The 20,575-nt window shown below is 39.9% G+C and overlaps 1 protein-coding gene across 1 annotated transcript in view; it reads left to right on the plus strand.

Annotated features, from left to right (window-relative positions):
• Window positions 1-20,575, plus strand: part of pik3c2a (phosphatidylinositol-4-phosphate 3-kinase, catalytic subunit type 2 alpha) — a 46,128-nt gene that overhangs the window by 7,489 nt on the left and 18,064 nt on the right. The window contains exons 3-11 of the mRNA XM_030425184.1: window positions 9,987-10,084; window positions 11,198-11,358; window positions 15,760-15,880; window positions 17,142-17,253; window positions 17,522-17,601; window positions 18,081-18,144; window positions 18,975-19,121; window positions 19,199-19,232; window positions 19,352-19,592. Of these exons, the coding sequence (XP_030281044.1) occupies window positions 9,987-10,084; window positions 11,198-11,358; window positions 15,760-15,880; window positions 17,142-17,253; window positions 17,522-17,601; window positions 18,081-18,144; window positions 18,975-19,121; window positions 19,199-19,232; window positions 19,352-19,592 (1,058 nt within the window). The remainder of the gene's footprint in view (window positions 1-9,986; window positions 10,085-11,197; window positions 11,359-15,759; window positions 15,881-17,141; window positions 17,254-17,521; window positions 17,602-18,080; window positions 18,145-18,974; window positions 19,122-19,198; window positions 19,233-19,351; window positions 19,593-20,575) is intronic.

A 20,575-nucleotide genomic window follows, 5' to 3' on the forward strand; every position in this document is an offset into this window, starting at 1 on the left:
CTAGCCAAACATGAACTCGTCACCATGTCCCTACCTCTTTATTCAGTGTTTGAGAGTCAGATTAACCACGTTAACCAAGTTGTACTTCTTTTGCCTGGAAATGCACAAGGAAAAGATACTACAGGCTTCATCAGAAGTGCCTTTCAGTTATTGTGACATCAGTGAAAAGCTCTTTTAGGTTGTTTGGACAAGGGGAGTTTGAGGTGATAAGTCTGGCTGTCAATACATTTTACTGCTCTCTACAGTTTTTTAAAATGTGTTTAGTCACCATGTACTCAAGGCGTGCTTGTTCCTCCTCAGACACGTGTGTAGAGTACAAGATATTGTTTTACATTACCACCAATGATCTCAAACTCCACAGAGTACTTTTAAGGTCAGGACAGGCTATTTTGTTGGACGTTGTATCAGTTTTTTTGGCAGTTTTCAAGAAGCAGACTTCCTGTGTTTTGTGTTTCTCTGTGTCATGACCAAACAAGTGGTGGCTGTGGTATGTTTCTTACACCAGGGTGATAATTAACCTTGCAGCACTGTAAAAAGGATTTATTTCTGAAATTCCCCATGGTTGAAATTTGCCACAATCGGAGAACAGTGTTTGGAAAGATAACTATACAGTACTGTCAGAAAATATAAAGAAACGTTGTAGAAAAGGTTATACCCATGACGAGTCAAGGGCCATTTAGATGTACTGCTCCAGTAGGTCATCAAGTCTATGTGTGATACTTTACAGACATATGCTTTACCATTCATCAAAGGCAACTTGTTCACTCTGTGCAAACCCGCTGTGTCTTGAGGAATGTCTGTTTCTTTGAAAGGATGAAATGGTGTTTGTTTACACTTATCTATATGTTATGTCTTGGTTCAAGTCTGTGCTTTCTGGTCAGTCAGACTACCGTGATGTGTTTTAAATTGGGGCCCCTTAGACCCCTTCTTCATCTGTATTGTTTGCAATCTTGGTGAGATGGTATGTGTGTTTGCTTGCTTGCCTGGCAGTTGGAGCCCATGTTGTAATAAACAGGAACAAGCCTGTGCAGCTCCCCTATGCCCTGCAGAAGCACATGAGTGACCCAAGAAATCACACTAAATTGCAGCTCATTTAGACAGAGAGATGTTGTATTGCCTTATAGTTTGGAAACCTGTGAGCTGCGTGAATATAAGATTTGCCTCACAATAAAATATTTGCAGTAGTTTTTGTGTTGAAAGTTTTTATATGAAGCAGTAGCTCCAAATATTAAGTTTGCAGCAGCAGTACGGAAAAAACAACAGTCTGAACACAGTGAGGCTGGTGTCTGTGGTTGCTAGTCTAGTTTCACTCCTGCTTTTCTGCTCTCACGGCCATCTCACAGACTGTAATACCAGGAGTTACTAAACCACACAACATGTCTTTTTACAAAGGTACTCTCTTTAAGTTGCCTATGTGGGCCACACTTATCGAGCGAATCAGTTTACAGTGATGACACAGCTTAGTTGAGGGCAGTGTCGGCCTTGCTTTCCAAGAAAGACTAAAATATTGTACTAGAAAATTGTTTTATTTTTGACCAAACCAATGTTTTGCATGTGTTTATTTTTTTAATTTTTTTTTAAACATATCTATTTACATCACTGCAAAACCATTCAAAGCATGTTATATTGTAGATTGTGTGGTTTTCGTACCATTTCAGACAGCCTCTGGTTTCAATTTGAAACTTGCTTAAGCTAGTGAATGTATCTTGTTTTATTCTTGCCAAAGTTACTTTGTAATTGTGTGGCACTAATGTTTATTGATGACTTTTGGTACATTAACACAGAATGCTGTTAGGGACTCCAGAGATGCAAGAATTATTACAACAGTGGGTTACCAAAGAGCATTGAGTTCATGAGCTGCCAAAGAAAATCATACCCAGAGGACATACAAAAGCAGTCATGGGCATTAAGATAATGTGAATCTATGTCAGTTTCACAGGAACCTGATGTATTGTGTTATACTTATTATGGTAGCTGATTGTAGAGCAATTACTTTAATGCGCAAACTTCCCATCAAAAAGTGTTGGCAATGATAGTTAACACCCACCTCTGTTTAATGAAAGTATGACAGATAAAAACAACTCAACAGATACAGTCTACAGTATGTGAAGGCTGACCAGCTAGAGACACTGGTGTTGAGTTACAGAACAGATCAAGACAACAGACACCTCTTAACTCTTGCTCTAAAAGCTTAATGAAATGCCCTGCAACAAATTCTGAAATACTGGTTCGAGTCTTATCATGGTTGTGATTGTAAACTGAAATGTTAATCCACGCCACATAAATAATCTCTTAAAAAGAAAAGAAAACAGTTTTTCAATTCAGTCCAGTTCCAGGCTGTACTGTAACTTTGACAAATGTGGTGAGATTGTCTTGTTATTAGTTGTATAAAATGTCACATATTAATGTAGTCAGACTTACTATTCGGAGCCAAACTTGGCTTAACATATGGCTTATCAGAAGCCCTTGAGGAATTTTTATTTATTTAAAGAAACCAATGTTCTTTCATCTCCACATTAACGTGAGATTAACTCCTACTGCAAAGAAAACTAGATGTAAAAGACGACACATTTTATTCTTAAAAAGCTTTGTCTTATGCTTGATTGTAATTGTTTTACACTTTTGTTTCACTTGGAGTTATGTGTTAAGTTTTTTTCAATACCATTATTTCCAAGATGAGTGTTTTAATGGCTGCAAGTCTGCCTGAGTTTGCCAAGCCTTGTTGTGGTTGGCTAGAGTTTAGTGTAAGATGTGGTCATGTGGGCAGAGGGGTGTAAAATGGAACAAACGAGCTTGAACTTGGAGGCTTAGTCAGAGCAAGCTATCTACCATGGAGTCACACTACCTCTACTGTATGTCTCATTCTCTTCCTCCTCCTTTAGACTTTGTAGTGGATTTGTCACCCAAACCGTCTGTCTCATACTTTCTTTTGGTTTTCACTCATTGCTTTCTTGCTCTTTCTATATTACTGTCTGTCCTTTTTTTCTCTGCAGTCTCCATTGCTTTACAATTGTTCATCTACCTTTTACTCCCTTTCATTATAGCACACAACTCACATCTGGCTTCTCTCAATGAGATGGGGTTCTATCGGCATTCACTGCCGTGTCAAATGACAACAGGGGTGATAGGTGTCGACCCCTTGTCTGTTGCGATGCTATGATGCATGTTTAGGGTAAGGACGTTGGTACATTAAAACTTTTCCACCCATTTGCTGCTTGACAGACATAGAATTCTTCATTATCAGTAGCCTCCGTGTCAGTAACCGATCCTTGTTGGGATGCCCAATCAGTACGGCATAAAACTCTCAGAGATGAGAAGGAAGTGTGTTGTCTCACTCTTTGTCATCTTCCAATGCCGCTTTCTCAAAAAAACGATGTGATTGATTCAGATTCTTATTAAGACTTAGTTTTAACATCCTCTGAATGCATCTACTCTACTGTTCCCTGTTTTCCAGCGCATTCATGACATTGAACGCAACACACCAACAGAATAAAAGAAAGGCAAACTTGTTTACTGGCAATGGAAAAGGAGTCGGTTTCCTACTTGTGCAGGTTTATACTGGTCTAAAAATCTCACTTACACGCAGTAATATTGTAAAAGTGGTAGTAGTTATCCTTCTATTGACTGACTGCCTGTTGCTAATCCCTTGCCTTTAGATATAAAGCACTAAGTGATAATCAGCAGTCAAACAAATAGCTCTATCTGCACTTCAGTCGTCATTCCTCACAGCACCAATGCCTGTTCAGACCTGGCTATTACTGTTTACAAAGCAACACTAAAAGTTAATGCGTCATTTACCACACATGGCGTCAGTGTCAAAATTTCTTTGGTCCGTCTAGTAGATCTTCAAATCCAGAGAAGAAATGGTAAGGATTTTTAGTGAGTACATTCAAACAGACTGAATCAAGCCACAATGTCTTAAACTGTGCAAAGGTGAAACAATGAGATGTGTAGAAAAATTTGAGGTAAATATTTAAAAAAAATTAACAATACCAGTGTTGTAATCTAAATGTAATACTGAAGATGCACACTATGATCTAGTTATTTGAGATTCTTATCATGTGTCGAGCCTCCTTAACCAGTCAACTTGATTACATTCTGTGGAGTAGTGTTAAACGCACTCCGAAATTCCTTGCTTGCCCTTTCATTGCAGATTTACTGAGCTTGCCTGTTTGTTCTTGCACCTTTCCTTCAAAATGACCTGGAATTAGATTTTTATCTGAGCATGTGCTGTGTTTCAAGTTCACTGTGTGCATGTGTGAAACTAAAACCTACTTTATGTAGGTTTGCACAGTGGGTTTTTAATGCATGCACTGTACATTTTCACTTTTTCCAACCTAAAACAATGTCAAATCTCTCCTTCCCCCGCAAACTTTAAGACCTCCAGCAGCTCTTTCACATCTCTCACACCTCCATGCCATCCCACTCCAGGCTCTACAACATGTTCTTTTATTATCGTCTAATTACACCCTAAGCGGTAGTATGAAATGCTGCAGCATACTCGACACTATCTACATTTTGTTCTGCCATACAGATTGTGGGGTTAGAAGATGTTGCAGTAGCGGGATGTGACATGCATTCCAGTTAACTGTGTGACTCACTGGACCAACAGCTCTATGTCTACTAACCTTTGACCTTGTTCACTGGCAGAAAACACGAGTCGCATTGTGGAAGATGGTGTGAGGAAGCAGGTAGAAACTAAATACTAACGCACATAATAAAAACGTTGCTAACAAGCATTTAGGGAATAGCCTAAATTCTGCTGTGTTTCAAGGAAAGCCATTCCAGTTATTTGTCAAGATTGGTCACCTAATAGAAAACAGATCCAAATGTCCCTTGACCCACCTTTATTAAGTTAAGGATTTCAGTTTATCTCAGGAAGTGTGAGTTAGTTAGCCTTCAGTCACTTCCTGATCGAAAGAAGAAGTAGATTTGTGTTTTCTATGCAGCTTGTTCCTCTGTTGTAAACCATGGCACAAAGTCTCACCAATGAAGCTGTATTCAAACGAGAAGTTGTTCATGTGTGCAGCCAAAAACGTTTTAGCTGACAGAGGTTGCTGAGTATTCAGTCCATTAAAATCAATCTTCATTTCTTCAGTAAGTGCTGGATCAGCATGACAGCATCACTCAGCATTTTCCACACAAAGCTTTGCTGTTAAAAGGAAGCCTCCTGTCTTAATATTCTTGCACTAACTTGAGCAGTAGTGGAAAACTTGAAACTGATAAAATGGTAGTTAAAAAACTTATTATAATTAGCCATCATGCAGTATGTTGCTGTACATCTTCTGGATTTTTGAACTTGCAAGCTTTTAAATATTGACAGTGGCTTTTTCAATGTTCGAGTGCAAGTTTCCTGTGGATAGTCTGGCATAATTTTCATTAGGTTGGCACAAAGATGAGGTGTCTGATATCTAGATGTGTAAATCAACACTGATGCTGGGCTTGGAATTACAACCAGCCGGTTAGTTGAGCCTCTTAGTTCCTGCCTGGTGTCCACAGAGTTCCTCAAGCAGACCATGTTCTCATCTGTTAAACTCAAGGGACAACACAACTGTTTTTGCTAAAGACTTTCTATTTTTCAGTCAGACCTTGATCAGCAGCAAGCATGAAAAGCCTTTGAGAGATACAGGGTACATGCTGGTGGACATTGATTTAGATGGTGATAACTTTGATGGCACAAGCTAAATGAGTTAGCTTTTTTTTTTAATGTGAACACTTAATCATCCAGAACGTTGATAAATAAGAATTGTTCATCAGTATTTTATCATTTGCTTGCGCTATATTTTTAATCAAGTCTACACATTTTTGAATGGAACATTATGTTTAGTGTAATTGACATTTTGGCACTTGCACAATTTACATCATGGATAAAACAGATAACACGTACAAATGTGATGCATTTTGAGCCAGTGTGCATTATGTGAAATTCCGAAAGTTGCAAACACCCAGTCTTGCCAATAGCAGTCTGCTTATTCCCTGTATTTTGCTGGATCATTTCTTTGGTTCATGGCATGTTAACACAAACTATTGATTAGTGAAATACTGTTGGCACGACTATGTGTTGTGTCACCCACATGCACATCCATGTGTGTCTGTTTGCGTGTGCACCAGAAAAGAAAAATTGGAATCCACTCATGAGAACATCGCTCCAAAGTGAGAGTCCTCCAAAAACATCCCAAGGCAAAAGTGTTACCTTTATACCCTTATATCTTTTCCAAACAGCTGTACTCGATGGCAGGATGTCATAGAGAGGTGCGACACGCAAAAAGCATATGTGTAGGGAAGATGGCAGACTTTTAGACAGTCTTTCCTCAAAAGTTTTGTTCATTGTGTTACACGTTGATGAAGGTTCTCAGTCATCCAGGTCCAGTTGCCTATGATATAGCACTTAGAAGTGTTCATTGTGTTGGATTGGTTTGCACACATGAAAAGTAATGGCAAGAAGTATGAAAAAAATAGAGCTGAGAGGGGAGCTGTACACCTGGTTAATCACTCCATGCAGCGGGTGTGCTTATTGGATTGTTGATTTCTGAAATAGAAATTGTTAGATGCGCTCACCCCAATACTGTTGTCAGAAAAATGCATGTGGAGAGATTTCTGGCAAGCACCGAAGCACAATGACACCTTTAGTCTGTCTCCGCCGAAAACTTTAGCTGAAGTGCAGAGTTCCAGAATGTTATACATCATTGAAGAAAAAATGTCTTAACGGTTGTGTAACAGCTCATGAGTCTAGGAGTCTAAGTTAACTCCAAGGTTAAGTTACCCTAGAAAAATAGTGTGAATAGTTTTACATCTGTGTAATTTGTGGAAGTGGGAGTCACATGTTTGATAATTGATTATGTCTCACTCTGGAGCAGAATGTGGCCGACTAAGTGATGTGGGACACCCAGTACATCAACACCTCTTTTCCAGACTAAAATCTTGCCAATGAAGACATTTGTCAGAATGGTTATGTCAGCGCTCTCGGCAGGTTTGGAAAATGTGGAAAAAAAAACCTTTGACAAGTTCCATATCTTGTCTTTCTATTAGTGTGGAGAAATGAATCCATCATTCAGAAAGTTGGAAGAAATTCACATCAGTGTGGTGAGTTTTAGATTTACAAATGCTTAAATTCTTAGCCAAAAAAGGGGCTCATTTCTAATGTGTAAACCTTAGAAGCATCTTTCAATTAGTAGACAATAAGGGTTTAAAACCCTAACCGACTGTCAAAAGACTCAAACATTCCACTACTGACTTTTGTGGATCATAGTCATCTCTGTTTAGATGTCTGTCATCAACCAGCTTAAACTACTGGTCACACCCGCAGTGTACTGTTTGACCCTGAAGATCAGCCATCATTAGGGTTGTAATCTTCCGTTATGTCGTACAGTGTGTTCCCGGCATTACATTTAGTGCCCTGGCACATCACGATAAAACCAGACAGAGGATGAAGGATTAGTCATGTCTGAATCATATGTAGCCATTTTCACGACTTCAGACACCCGGAGCTCTGCGTCCGGGTCTGACAAAATCGATAGAGTGAAACAAAGACGGGCCTGTCCCACTGTACTGCCTGCTGAGTGTGTGTCTGTGTGCGTTGTTGTGTGACACTCAGCTAACACGGCCTCATTGGCGTATCTGCCCATGTTTGTTTTTGCTGAGGCAATCCTAACTCCAAACATAAACACTGCTCATGTGCTCTGTTGGTCTCTTTTCTCACTGGCTTTCGAATGTTTTCTCTCAGTCTCTCTATCAACTTACTTTTGCTCTCCCTCTTTGACCCTCTGTTTTTAATCTTTCCCTTTTTTATTTTCTGTCTTTCTCTCTCTTTCCTTGTCACAGTGTCACCTGACACTGTTTATTGATTTTCTTCTCTCTTTTTAATTAGTTTATCTTGCAAATATTCATATTGAACCCCCTCCAAAAAAATATTTAAAATTTGAGACATAAGTTGTGTAGGCAGGAACCCAGTCTCCTTGCTCCCTTGCTGGGAGATGCAGGTGGTTTGGTGTCAGGCTTGGCCTCCTTTCTAAGCTCCGTGCTGACTTTGATATTTCTTTCTCCTGGTGTTAAGTCAGGTCAGCTCGCTGCTTTGAACAAGATGTCTTCTTCTCTCAGGGCTGCACAGCTGTGGTCTAAATCATATCTCAGATTAACTGGCTAGATGTTGTGATCAGGGTTGGCATGCTTGTTTTTAATTTTTTTGTGTCATTTTGCCTTTAATGTATTAGTGAGAGTTGACAATTAAAAAAAAAATCTCTGGCTGATGTTGAACCAGAGACATTGAGGTTTTATGGTATTTTAGAAGCAGAAATGTCAAACATCCATTGATCCCAGCTTCTGTAAAGTGAGGATTTGATGCTGTCACTGTGGGCTCTAGAAAAAATTTAATTAACAAATGAATCATGACAAAAGGTGTTAGAACAATCAACGATGAATAATGTTGTTAGTTGTAGCCCTAACCTTGTATCTCTTACATAAATTTATCATATTGTCTTAACTTTTTAAAGCTACAGACACATACTTAGTGAAATGCTTCATGTTTAAGGATAGGGCCTTGGAGTATAGCTTTAACTGTATGACATAAAATCCTTTGTCTTAACTGGCTCAGGTGAGATTTCAAAATAAATGAATGTAAGCAGGGTTTTCCCTGCCATTATACGGCTTAGGCGCGGCGCCCAAGCATTTTTGCCTCCCGCCTAAGCAGGGTTCTCCCCAGACGGTGGAACAGCGGCGCTACGCCGCTAATACCGCTAGGTCAGCGCCGCTATACTCCGCGCGTGACGGTGGCGAGCGTCCGTCCGACCCCCGGTTGACGGAGTTGATGAACGTATGTCCGTCTGTCCGTGTCTCCCCCCCCGGACTGACGTTGACGAGCGTTCGCACCCCCCCCATTTTAAAGAAAATTTATAATCTGAAGTGAAGAAATAGAAGTTAAGATCATTTGAAATGTAAACATTTTTTTGGCAAATCAACCAGTAGGAAGTTTTTAATTGTTCCATCTCCTTGTCATTGCACATGAAAGACCAACTCTACTCCCGCTGGTCTTATCAAAAAACTCTGGGTTCACAGTCTCATGGAAGTCCCCGGGTAGAGAACATAAGCTTTTACTATGACATTCCAAACATTTTCTTCACCTTTTCTCTTTTTCTTCCTTTCCTCCCCTGCCTGGCCTGCAAACCTCTCTCTCCCTCATTGGGAGTGATGTCAGAGTCACAGATTTCCAAGCTATGACAGAGCACTTATGCAGACTGAGCCTGGTGCAGGAAGGGGCGGGGCCCTTCCACTCCTCATTTCCTGTGCCATAGGAAGTGCATTCCTCAGCCACTGGCAGTAAGACAGCAGTAAAAAGCAGAATACAACTGCAAGTTCCCGGCAATAGGCCAGCCTCCCGGAAAGGGAGCTGTCTTGGGATGTGTGTGTGTGTGTGTGTGTGTGTCTTTATGTCTTTGTGTGTGTGAGCAAGACAGAGAGCGAGACAGATTTACAACTCTTTCAATTCTGTTCCTAATATGTTTCAGACAAAAAGAGGCAAAATAAATATTTAAAAGTACAATTTTCTCCATGTATCCAATATATGAGAAAGCAAACTCAGGTCTTAGAGGGTATAATTGTTATTGTGAATGCCAGAAACCTTAATTGAAATTAAACTAATCTATTTTTAGAATTTAACAGACAAAGGGGATAAAAGAGCTGCAAACCTGGCGTGTGTGTTTTTTGTGTCAGACCATTGCTCTTACTGGCATGTTTATTCACTCAGTAAGATTCATAATTCTGAGGTGTTTTTAATTAAATTGCCCCTGCAATGATGTTCAAACACAAATCACCATGAAGACTGAGCTTCATGTCCACCATCAATCCTGTTCATGTGTGTTCATATGTGTTCTGCTGCCTGTCTCCATCTGGCCTGCTTCTGTTTGGAGTATGTAAGCAAGTTACTTGTATGTATATTTCTAGCTCCCTGACTGTTTTTGTGTGTTGTGTGTCTGACTCTTTTGCCCCTGCAGGACAAGGGAAAAGGAAAAGGCTTGGTGAAGAATGACGCGCTGGAAGAAAAGGATGCTCAAAACTTGGAGGTTGTCGCCTTCTGTGAAGACGTAGCAACGTAAGATTCTTCCCGTTTAGTTGTTGTGATAATAAAGCCCTCCTTCGACTTTTAACATTTCAAAATTTTATAATGACATTTTATAGATGCAAAGCATCTTATGGAGCTGGTTTTCAACTGTCTCACACTCAACTGCACAACGTTTAATCAACTCATGCACATCCCTAATTGGTTTATCAGTGCATGGCTCTAGAGTTTTTATAACAAAAATAATCCAAATGGCAATATTTAATATACGTTTATATGAATATTTCACACACTTGCCCTGCAGCTTTAAAATCTTGCAGAATAAAATGTTCCCATTTACTACGTGGCAATGTATGCTTTCAACAACAAGGTTAAGTGTCTAGGGGCATTGTATAGCTGTCCTTTAAGAAAATGTTGAGACTTTTCACATGAGAAGTGAAAGCTTGGACCTGCTGGTGGCCTTAATGAACGGATGTGGTGGACCCACTGAGCAGCATTGCCTTTCATGTTTGTATGCAAGCGTAAATACACACATACACATGATTGCATGTTTTGTTCCTTGAGCCTGTACAGAATCTCTCACTCTAGTATTTGGTTTGGGCGGAGTGATGATGAAGCTGCGCTCAGGGAACCCACTTTCATTTCGATAATGGAGTCAACGCCCGCTGTCTGCCCAGCATCTACCCTGTGTGCTTGTTGGTCAAAACCCTCCTCAGATAGTTTGCAATTAAATGGAACTTAACCTCTCATAAGGGTGTAAATGAAAAAATTCAAAAAAATATTTCATAGCATTTTAATCATCTTTTACCCATGCCAACAGTGTAAAAATGACAGGCAGAGTGATGACTCATTGTGCATGTAGACTCTTGGGAGAACAGATAGAAATGGTAAATCTTAAATGATTTTACATAACCGTATCAGTGTGCATATGAATACATTTTTGATTCAGATAATCGCTTCATCTCTTGATTCCCCCTTCCATTTTTCCTCTTGAACTGCCTATGATGCATCCAATAGTCTCATCCAAGTAATCTGATCCATATGCTAGGCTGGCTCTGGCTGCCCCCAATCTGTTTTTACTGGCCAAGTAGGCCAAAATACAGAGAAGTGTTGACTCTGCTCTTTTGTATTTTTTTTCCATACCAGCCTGCGCTCCAAATTCCCTCATGGCGACATGTCCACCAACCCTGGCTATGTCCTAAGCCCTGTCATTACCCAGAGAGACGGCGGAGGTGACACAAGCTGCTCTGTCAAGGTTTCTATTGAAATCTCAGAGTCTCAGCAGCCTGTTACATTCACCTGTGACGGTAAGCATCCAATAACTATCATATAAACCATCTTTGAACCAGTTCTTAACATGATAGTAACCAAGCAGAGAAGTAACTAGTCAATCATAAACATATATTCATATTAAATATATAAAAAAGCAACCTTAATCTTCATTAGAAATATTGAACAACATATTTATTTTTCCTAGTTTGGACGTGCATTTAACCACAAGAATAGCCTAGTGTTAAAAAGTGCAGAAAATCCTCTATACAGAATGAACACCATGGCATTTAAGTCAGCCAAAAAGGAAACCTTGTACCACTTTGCCTTTAAGAGTGAGCTGCTCAGATTGCAGATATGAGAGTTCTGAAGGAGGAAACGACATTCACAGCTGCCAAACTCTTTACCCCCTCCTCACCTCATTTTTTTCATGTTCTTTTCATTTTTTCTGTCGTGGGAAGTACACTTTGTTCCTTTTCCGTACAAATAAAGGTTTGTCCCCTCACCCTGGAGAAGCCATGTTGGGGCAAAAGGGACTCCAGTCTTTTTTTTTTTAATTCAAGGACTTGCTAAGATTTCTGGTTTCCTTCCCTGGGTGTTTGCTGTTGTTGGCTAACCCCTCATTAAGCACACACAAAACTACAACTGCTGTGATTGACATGTCTCTGGGATCTGAAGCCAAGCACACTAGAAGCTGTCGGCCAATCCAGAGGGCTTTTTTGTTAGACATATTATTCCGACTGTGCGACCAAGTTCTACACTGTCTATGTAGGTCCCTGAGGATCAGCATTAGACCACTGTGTGTGTGTTTGTGTGGTAATGCGAGTCTGTTAGTGTGTGTGAGACTGTCTGCTATAAGGGTCTGTTTCATTTCTTGTATGACAGCCAACCCATATATTTACACATTGGCCATTCCTCAGCACTCTCTACTATGTGTATGTAACAGACTGTCCTACTGACCCAGACACTACTCACTCTTTTGTAGCCCAACTCAACAGTAACAGCCTATAGGAAGTATATTTACTACAATCCACGTTCTACATCCTAATTGCCATTCCTATGATGACTCCTTGTCTTCCTGCTTCTGCTGAGTTCCCGTCCTTTCTAGGTTACTTCCCAGAAACGCTTCCTTCTTCTCTAAAATGATGTCTATTACGATGTTTCCTGGTTGACTTACTATGTTGTCAGCAGCATGATGACCCACATTGTTGGTGTTTCGATGCCTCTGGTTGCACACTGCTGGAATCTGCTCGTTGGAACAATAGGCCTCAGTTCTGTTCAAAGCTTGGATAGAAGGATAGAGGGAAATAGAGGACAGGAAGGGTACTTTCGCACCCCTTTTTGTCTTTTCTGTCACTCTGCTTGTTCTTCTGCCCTATTTCTGTTGCTTTTCTGTCAATTGTACTTGTTCTCTTCTTTCTCCCATTTCCCTTTTACTCAATATTTCTCCCCTCCCTTCTTTTGCATGACAATCCTCCTCCACCCTTGTTTCCGTGCAGCATCTCCTTATCCCTTCTTCTCTGCCATCCTCGGTCTCACTCTGTTTTCTTAATCCTGTCATAACCTCAGACTACGTATAGATTAACATGAGATATATATTTGTCTCCTCTCTGTCCTCATCGGTTTTCCTCTCTGGACTTCTTTTGCTGTCATTTCTTTTCTTATATTTTATCTCTTCTTATTCTTGCTCTACCTTCTCTTATTTTTTCCTCCTAAACTTGCTATACTACTTCTTTTTCTTTCTGACTCTTCTCTTCTGAGGAAATGTTTAATTGTGTAGATTTTTCCTCAACATTGCATTGTTTATGTGAAGTTAAGAATTTAAAAAATATACTTCCCAACAGATCAAAACGGAGTTTAGGATGTTGTGACATTGTTTTTGCTAGCGTGATGCTGTTGTAGCTTTTAGTCTTTGCCTTTTTCTAGAGGGCAGAGAGAAAGAAAGACGATTGATTCTTCCAGGGCTTGGCTGTGAACTGCTTGGCTTCTGGGGATTCCTAACATACTGTGGTTGAAGAGGGGAGATGGAAGGAGCGAGAGAGGGAGAGGGCAATGCATAGAAAGAAATGCAAAAGAGAGAAAGAATGCAGGGAGAAGGAGGAAGATGGAAATATAAAGTGAGAGTGTCAGGGAAGAAAATGAGATGAGAGAAAGAAAGTGGTAAAGGTAGAGGGTTGGAGATGCAAGGAAAAAATGATGTATTGTAAAATAGGTTAAATAGATGGAGGGAGGATGACAGACAGAAGAAATGCAGGAAGTCTGGCTCAGGTTTCTGTCTGCGGCTGTGAGAATGTTGGAGAGGAGGGAACAAAACCATGTTTCTCTTTTCAGGCGTGAAGACACGAAATTCACAGACTCCCAGAACCTTTTCATTCAGAATGTGCAGGAATTTGACACTAATGGAGAGCGATACCAATGCAATTACATAAAGATGATTAGATGAAGATGAAGATTTACTTATTAGCATGATGTCAGTTGTAAATGTCAAATTTGAGGAATGTGAGAAGCTGTATTCAGGTTTTATTTATTTCATGATACCTTGCCCACAATAGCGATGGTATCACAATACAGCAATTTACAATAATCGATGCAATGCAAGACAATTATCTAACCATGAATCAGGATATCTGTCTGACTGAAGAATACAAAATCGTGTAAAAAGGCCAGGTGCCTTTTTTTGTATTTCTTCACCTCATTGCAGTTTCACAGAATTGGACTTGTTGTTCATGTGTGTCATCATTCCAATGCAAAATAGCCATAAACTATACTATACTGATTACTCTAAGAATATACTATGGCTCACAATTTTTTTTCAGTCTCTATATTAAGTTTACACCACGAGGAGTTATGAAGTAGTGATTCTGCAAAGTCAAATTGTCAGGCAAATCTGTTTAGAACTTCTGTTTTTTTCACTGACAGTCCCTTTGTATTTCTATTTGTTTGCATTTGTGTAGTGTGGCATGCAGGTGATTTCAGCTGTAGGTGAGAGTTCAGCAGTACATGAGATGAGTCGTTGGGATCGTAATCAGGAACTTGCATGCTTTTCAAACTTAGATTTTCTGTTATACTGTAACATTGTCCTTTTGCTTCTAATTACTGTTTTCCATTTCCCTCTGTTTCTCTCTTTTTGTCTCTGAATCTACGTCTGACTGTTGGAAATCTGTATTTGCTCTGAGTCATGTAGGAATTACATCATTCCTCTTTTACATCTGAAATATGTTGGGTCCTGTGGATTTAACAAGTGCTGAGTGACTGCTGGCCTTATTCTGCCCTCTTCCCAGCCTTTCCATTGTGGATCCTGCACGACCATGATTGGACCCAAAACCTGCATCATAAGTTACTCATTATCCTAGTTACCGTGATAGATTTATATTACATCCCACTTTACTTCCTTGTCCTTAGTTGTGTATGTGTGTACCATTCCCCAACCATGTGTGAACTGGTTAACAGCAAGCGACGGAGGAATTTTCTCCTCTTTTAACTGGTGCTTTCAAAAGTGCCCTGCTGGGAATTCCCTTACCACCTCAGAGCGCTCACAAAATTATGTCTCAATGCTTTGTTACAAAACACTGCAACACATGTATAACCTCTGTGACCACCACATCTACACATACAGGATGGTGAAGCTAAAACTATGAATGTAAGCAGTAAAAAAAGATGTACCATTCCTTTGAGGGGTGGAGGTTTGTTGTTGCAGGAGCCAGGGGTGGTCTCCCTCCCTTGTGTCGTATATTGAACGTATATTAAGTAAGCTGAGTGCGTGTGCTTAGTCCAAAGCTGAGATAGTCCTCTGAATGAAGTGTCTTTTTATCTGTCTGGACTTGTTTGTGTATGGCTAAGAATGTGCTAAAACCTCGATGGAAGTAGTCAAACTGCAAAATAATCTGCTGTGTATCAGGTTACGCTCTCCACCCAGTCTTCTCTGGGCTGGACACATCAGATATCAGAGCACACACAAACACCTTGAGCTTGACCTCAAATCCTCCCCAGTTAAAATTGTTTTACAACTCTCAGCAGCAATGCATTTGATTCCAGAACAGGTTTGATTTGAAGTGAAACATGAGCCCTACAAAACGTGGCAGGATGATTTGCGGTCAGAGAGAAATTGTGATGAATGTGAGTTCTAGAATTCAGTCCCCACAGCAGCAAATACGTGTCTATTAACAGGCCAAAACTCTACACGATAATTTTGATATTGTTGATATTGTATTGATACATATTTTCTCTTTCTGGTCTCTTCCATCATTCCCTTCCTTTTTCCACCAACCACTGATCCCTCCCTTCTTTCTGACTTTTCCATTTCACTGCTCCTGCCTCACATCATTCTCATGTGGTTCCCTTTCTTCCCATCAATATTCCTGATCACCCTTTCTTCCTCCCTCTCTGCCGCCATCACCATCTTCTTCATCGTCCATCTCTCCATCCTTTCTCTTTCTCAGTGAGTTCTCCAGTGGAGCTGTTGATCAGTCAGACTCTGTGTTGGGTCCACGATGACCTGGACCAGGTCGACTTCTCCAGCTACCTGCTCAAAGTGTGTGGCCGGGAGGAGGTGCTGCAGAAGTGAGTACACTTACACAACAGAAAAGTACATGGATAACTTCCTCTCTATTACACTTGGCATCATTTCAAAATCTTGTGCAGAGGGGACTGACTGATGTTTCTATATCTCGCCTGCACCCTCCTCCACTGTAGAAATTCTCTTCGCCCTCTAATCTTGGATACATGGGAATAGTTCTTCCTATACCACGACTTAAAGGCCCAGTGCAGCCGAATGCTCAAAGCTGCATAAGTAATATTTTGTGGTTAAAGCTGCTGAACAGACAAATGTTTAGTATGTTGAACATTCATTCTGTCATACTGTAACCAGTCTTTACAGCCTTGCTCTAGCCATAATAAGAATGTCCATAAATCATTACATTATGATATTTTTTTTTCTTATGGTTACCATGGAAACAGTTCAAGATTTTTTTTGCTCTGTGATTATTTTTGGCCTCTGCTAGTTTAAAGAAAACTTTCAAACCCTACACATACACTGAAAGTTATTGTATAAAGACGATAACAGGATCCGGCCTGAAGCTATGAACCATCTGTCAAATCCCAAACGTTGAAAATATTAGGGATACACAAAGTTCTTTATTTTCTGCCAAAATCAGTACTCTATTATAACCTGCTTCTCATGGTTGTTGCTGATAAGATAAATTACATTTGACCTTTTTGTATTCTAAAATTAAGTCTATAATCATAATCGGTAGTTGATACACACCTGTGGGTATGAAAAGCTAAGATGTAGTGGGCAATAACATGGCTCTCTGCCCAGGTGCAGCAGTTTTATGTCAGGAGCGTGACAAAAGCATGCTGTACTTGTTCTTAGTAGGTGCATACCACCGACTAAGTTCAACTGTGTCAGACTGAGTAGATGCAGTACCTATTAAGTCAATGAAAATAATTTTGCTTCGTAATATCTGCTTTATTCGTCAGATTGTTAGATGAGCCCAAAAGCTAATTTCGGACATTTGTTAGGGATATTGCTGCATTATACTGTACAGAAAACTTTTGATTTTGTTGAGTGGTGGGTGCACAAGTGGCCTCAGCACCTTTTCAAACAACATCAGTAACAAAATAAGCAAAGAAAAAATTGCAACACAATTTAATTTCTCCAAAATAACAAGTAAACAAATAACCCTAACCCATTTTGCATTTCAGGGAATTGAAGGAGATATTTGTTTCTGTCTTGTTTCTTTTTTTCAATAATTGCTCCTTACTATCCTCAACATATAGTGTGGTTTTCTGAACCTTGTCTCTCCGTTTCCCTGTGAAACAGTAAACACAGCCTCGGAAGCCACGAGTACGTCCAGAACTGCAGGAAGTGGGAGAATGAGATCACATTACAGCTACTCTCTCACTCCACTATGAGAAGAGACTTGGCACGCACCGTAAGTCACTCAATCAGTCGAACATGTGATCTCATATAAACTTTATAGAAGTATTTTACTGAAATGTGACATAATAAATTTTATGTTGTGCCACTGAGACTAATTTTTAAACTTTTGACCCAAAATGGGAAACTGACAACACTTGATCCTTATTCAGAGAAAAGATGATCTCAGTGATTTGTTATGATTATATATCACTGAGACTTTGGCAGCTGCTTATCTGTCACCTGAAATGCTTGGTCGGTAAATCTTGACTGCTTTTATTTAGGAGGAAGATGACAACTCCTCCATAGATTTAGAGAAGCACCTTGGCCAAGTGGACAGGCCATTCAAGGAGAATGCCACCAGGTAGGAGGGTCCTGCAATGGTTGGGAAAATTTAAAAAGGGAGTTGTGAGGCCTAAATATCCACTCCACATATGTTTTGAGGCATGCAAAATGTGTTACCAATGATTATTTATAAAGTTTTTACCACATTAAAATCCTGAAATGGCACATTTTCCATCTCCCACATTAAACATTTCAGTGTATATGAATATTAATTGCATCTATAGACTCGTCCTCCTAGGTTGAGTTAAATGTTTACTTCTATTTCACGTGCTGGATTAACAAATTAATCAGGATCATGGAAATTGATCATTAATCATGGAAATACATAATTTGTTTTGTCATGTGCATGAAATTATTTAAAAGAGCTTAAGTTTCTTTTAGTTAACCAAAGTAAATTTTACAATATATCTGTCCTAACCTGATTAGAGCTGATAATAAGCACAGTCTAAGTCGTCCTCTCACTCCTCACCTAATCTCATTTTGTGCATTTTCTTGCAGACAAGGCCTTGCTGACTATTTAGAAGGCTATCACAATCAAGTCAACATCTGCCTACAAAATGAGGTACATGTGGTGCCTTTGCTGGTCTCGAAAGAAAAATTAGAAGGATTAAATTATTTTCAATATATTCCAGTCTTAAAACATCAAACAATTCATTGTACTGTGAACTCTTTTACTGAATTGAAAGGTATGGATTTAAAAAAAGATTGTAGAGCTGCTCTTATATTAAGACTCATGTAACTTGTGGTCCCACCTCTGATGCTACACCTCGTTAACACATAAAATGTTTAACTGAATTGTATAATGGAAGGCTCCAAAGACTGTTTTCAACTCCTCTCAAGGTTTTGGTGTCCATTCAAATATTTCACACATAAGTGTAAGTTTACTAGGACATTCCTGGAAGTCAGGCTTTCTAGAAATGGCACATCTGTTTTCAGCCCGTGTAGGTTATTGTGGAGTAATTCAATGCAGACTGAAGTGAGAAATATGCTCCGCCCTCAGCCCATCGTAAACCTCATAATCACATCAAGATTTATTTAAGTGAAGAATGACAAGATCATAGCTTGTACTGTAATTAATCTGCTTTCAGATTGCAAAAGTATGTTTATTTTGAGCCTTGTTTGTACAAACATGCCCACACAGTAGGCTGTAGTTTGAAATGAACTTTAGATGAGAATCTGTTTAATGGATTGTTGGTGGTTGTTCACTCACAGAGACCTCCTGATGCATCGTTCTTGTGTTTAACAATGGGTTTTCTTTTGTTAAAAGACAAACTGAAAACAAGTTTACATTGGGAGGATATCCTTTTCACAACAGGCTCGATGGAGTATGTAAAGATTGATGCAGTTGTAACTCAAATGCTGTACTAACCTGCACTGTATCTCTCTATTCAGAGTACCCAGTATAAGACAGTGGACCGGTTGGCGCAGACTCTGAAGAACCTGTGTTGTGCTCTAGATGAGGTGGAGACGCAAGCCATCACAGAGGCTATGAAGAGGCTTCGCCACTCTGTCAATTTACCCAGGACACACTCACCCAAGGTAGGCTTTTGAATCGAACATGCTCACAAAGTGTTAGATATAATGATGCCTTTCTAAGAACATGTTTTGCTTGGTAGATGGGGTCCAAAACATCTGGTCAGTCATCAAATGGTAAGTTCTGTACATACACACATTCAAACTCAACCTCCTACTAAACACTGTATTTGCAGTTACCACTATTCCCATGATTTCTATCTGACCCCACACTGATAACTACCTGACTCTGACAGGTCACACCAGTCCCGTGGAGGAGAGCATGGCCTTGCTGACACAGGCTGTGTATAATCTGGCAAAGCTCTACTTGCGCTCCTTCTGCCCCCCATCCGCCTCCTTCAGCTCCCCTCCGTTGCCTCAGGCTACAGATGGGGAAGGTGTAGAGGGGAGGAATAGCAAAGAAGCTTCAGGCACCACAGACCACCTTCAGTTCACCCTCTTTGCCTTGCATGGCATCCCAGCGAACTGGGTCAGCAGGTAAACAGTGAGAGGATGAACATAATCTATTCTTATTTTTAATTTTAGGGGTTCCTCTTTCCTTTTTTTCTTTTTTTTGAGAAAACAATGTATCTCATTTAAGTGTGTATTCTACCTGTTTCACAAAACAGTAGAGTGACACAGATAAGCGCATCAAAAATACAAGTGATCTGACTCTGTAGCTGATGATACTGTTCATCTGTGTTAACATTTCAAGACCTTTGCTGCAGGATAATTAAAACCTCTATTCATGTTTTTTTTTCTTGCATATTCACCCACATTTCACTTAATTGCACTTCTGCGAGGTAGGGCCAAAGATGAAGACAGAAGGTAGCAGAAGCTAGATAAGAATTGTGATCATTTTGCCAAGTGCATACAATGAGTGCAACCGCAGAACAAGCCAAGCAATTTATTGGTAAGCAGCCAGGACCAGGGAGAGAATTTTTGTGACACTACAACATTGCAGTGCAGTGTCACGGGCTGTGCTGTCACAGCAGTCTTGTTTTCTTCTACTAAACAAGGGCTCCTGTGTTGCTCCCCACGTCTTATTTTTCCATGCCAGTGTCCAGTTTCACCCTGACTTTATCTCCTGTGTGTGTGTGGAACAGAGCTGAGCCAAATTTTTCCGTTCCCAGCTCTGTCACGCATCACTGCCCAGGATCAGTACATCTCTGACAGGCCCTTCCACAGTTGCATAGGTTTGGGAAGCCTAGAAATGTATGAGACACAGTTTTGATACACTTATTGGAAAAGGGAGTTCAAAACCAGATTCATGTCATTTCACCTCATCATCAATAAGGGATAGTCCTCAGCAATATATTTATAAAACTATTATTTTATTGCTGAGTTACATCATAATGAACGCCAACCAAGTCCAATTCTGGTCAGCGTCAAATTAAAAATGCAGCCATTTGAAATCAGAAATCAGAAATACAGAAATTTTAACTCTGAATGTAAGTTGTAGGCATTTTCAAAGCTGTCTT

This window comes from Sparus aurata, chromosome 8, assembly GCF_900880675.1.
Source record: "Sparus aurata chromosome 8, fSpaAur1.1, whole genome shotgun sequence".
NCBI lineage: Eukaryota > Metazoa > Chordata > Actinopteri > Spariformes > Sparidae > Sparus > Sparus aurata.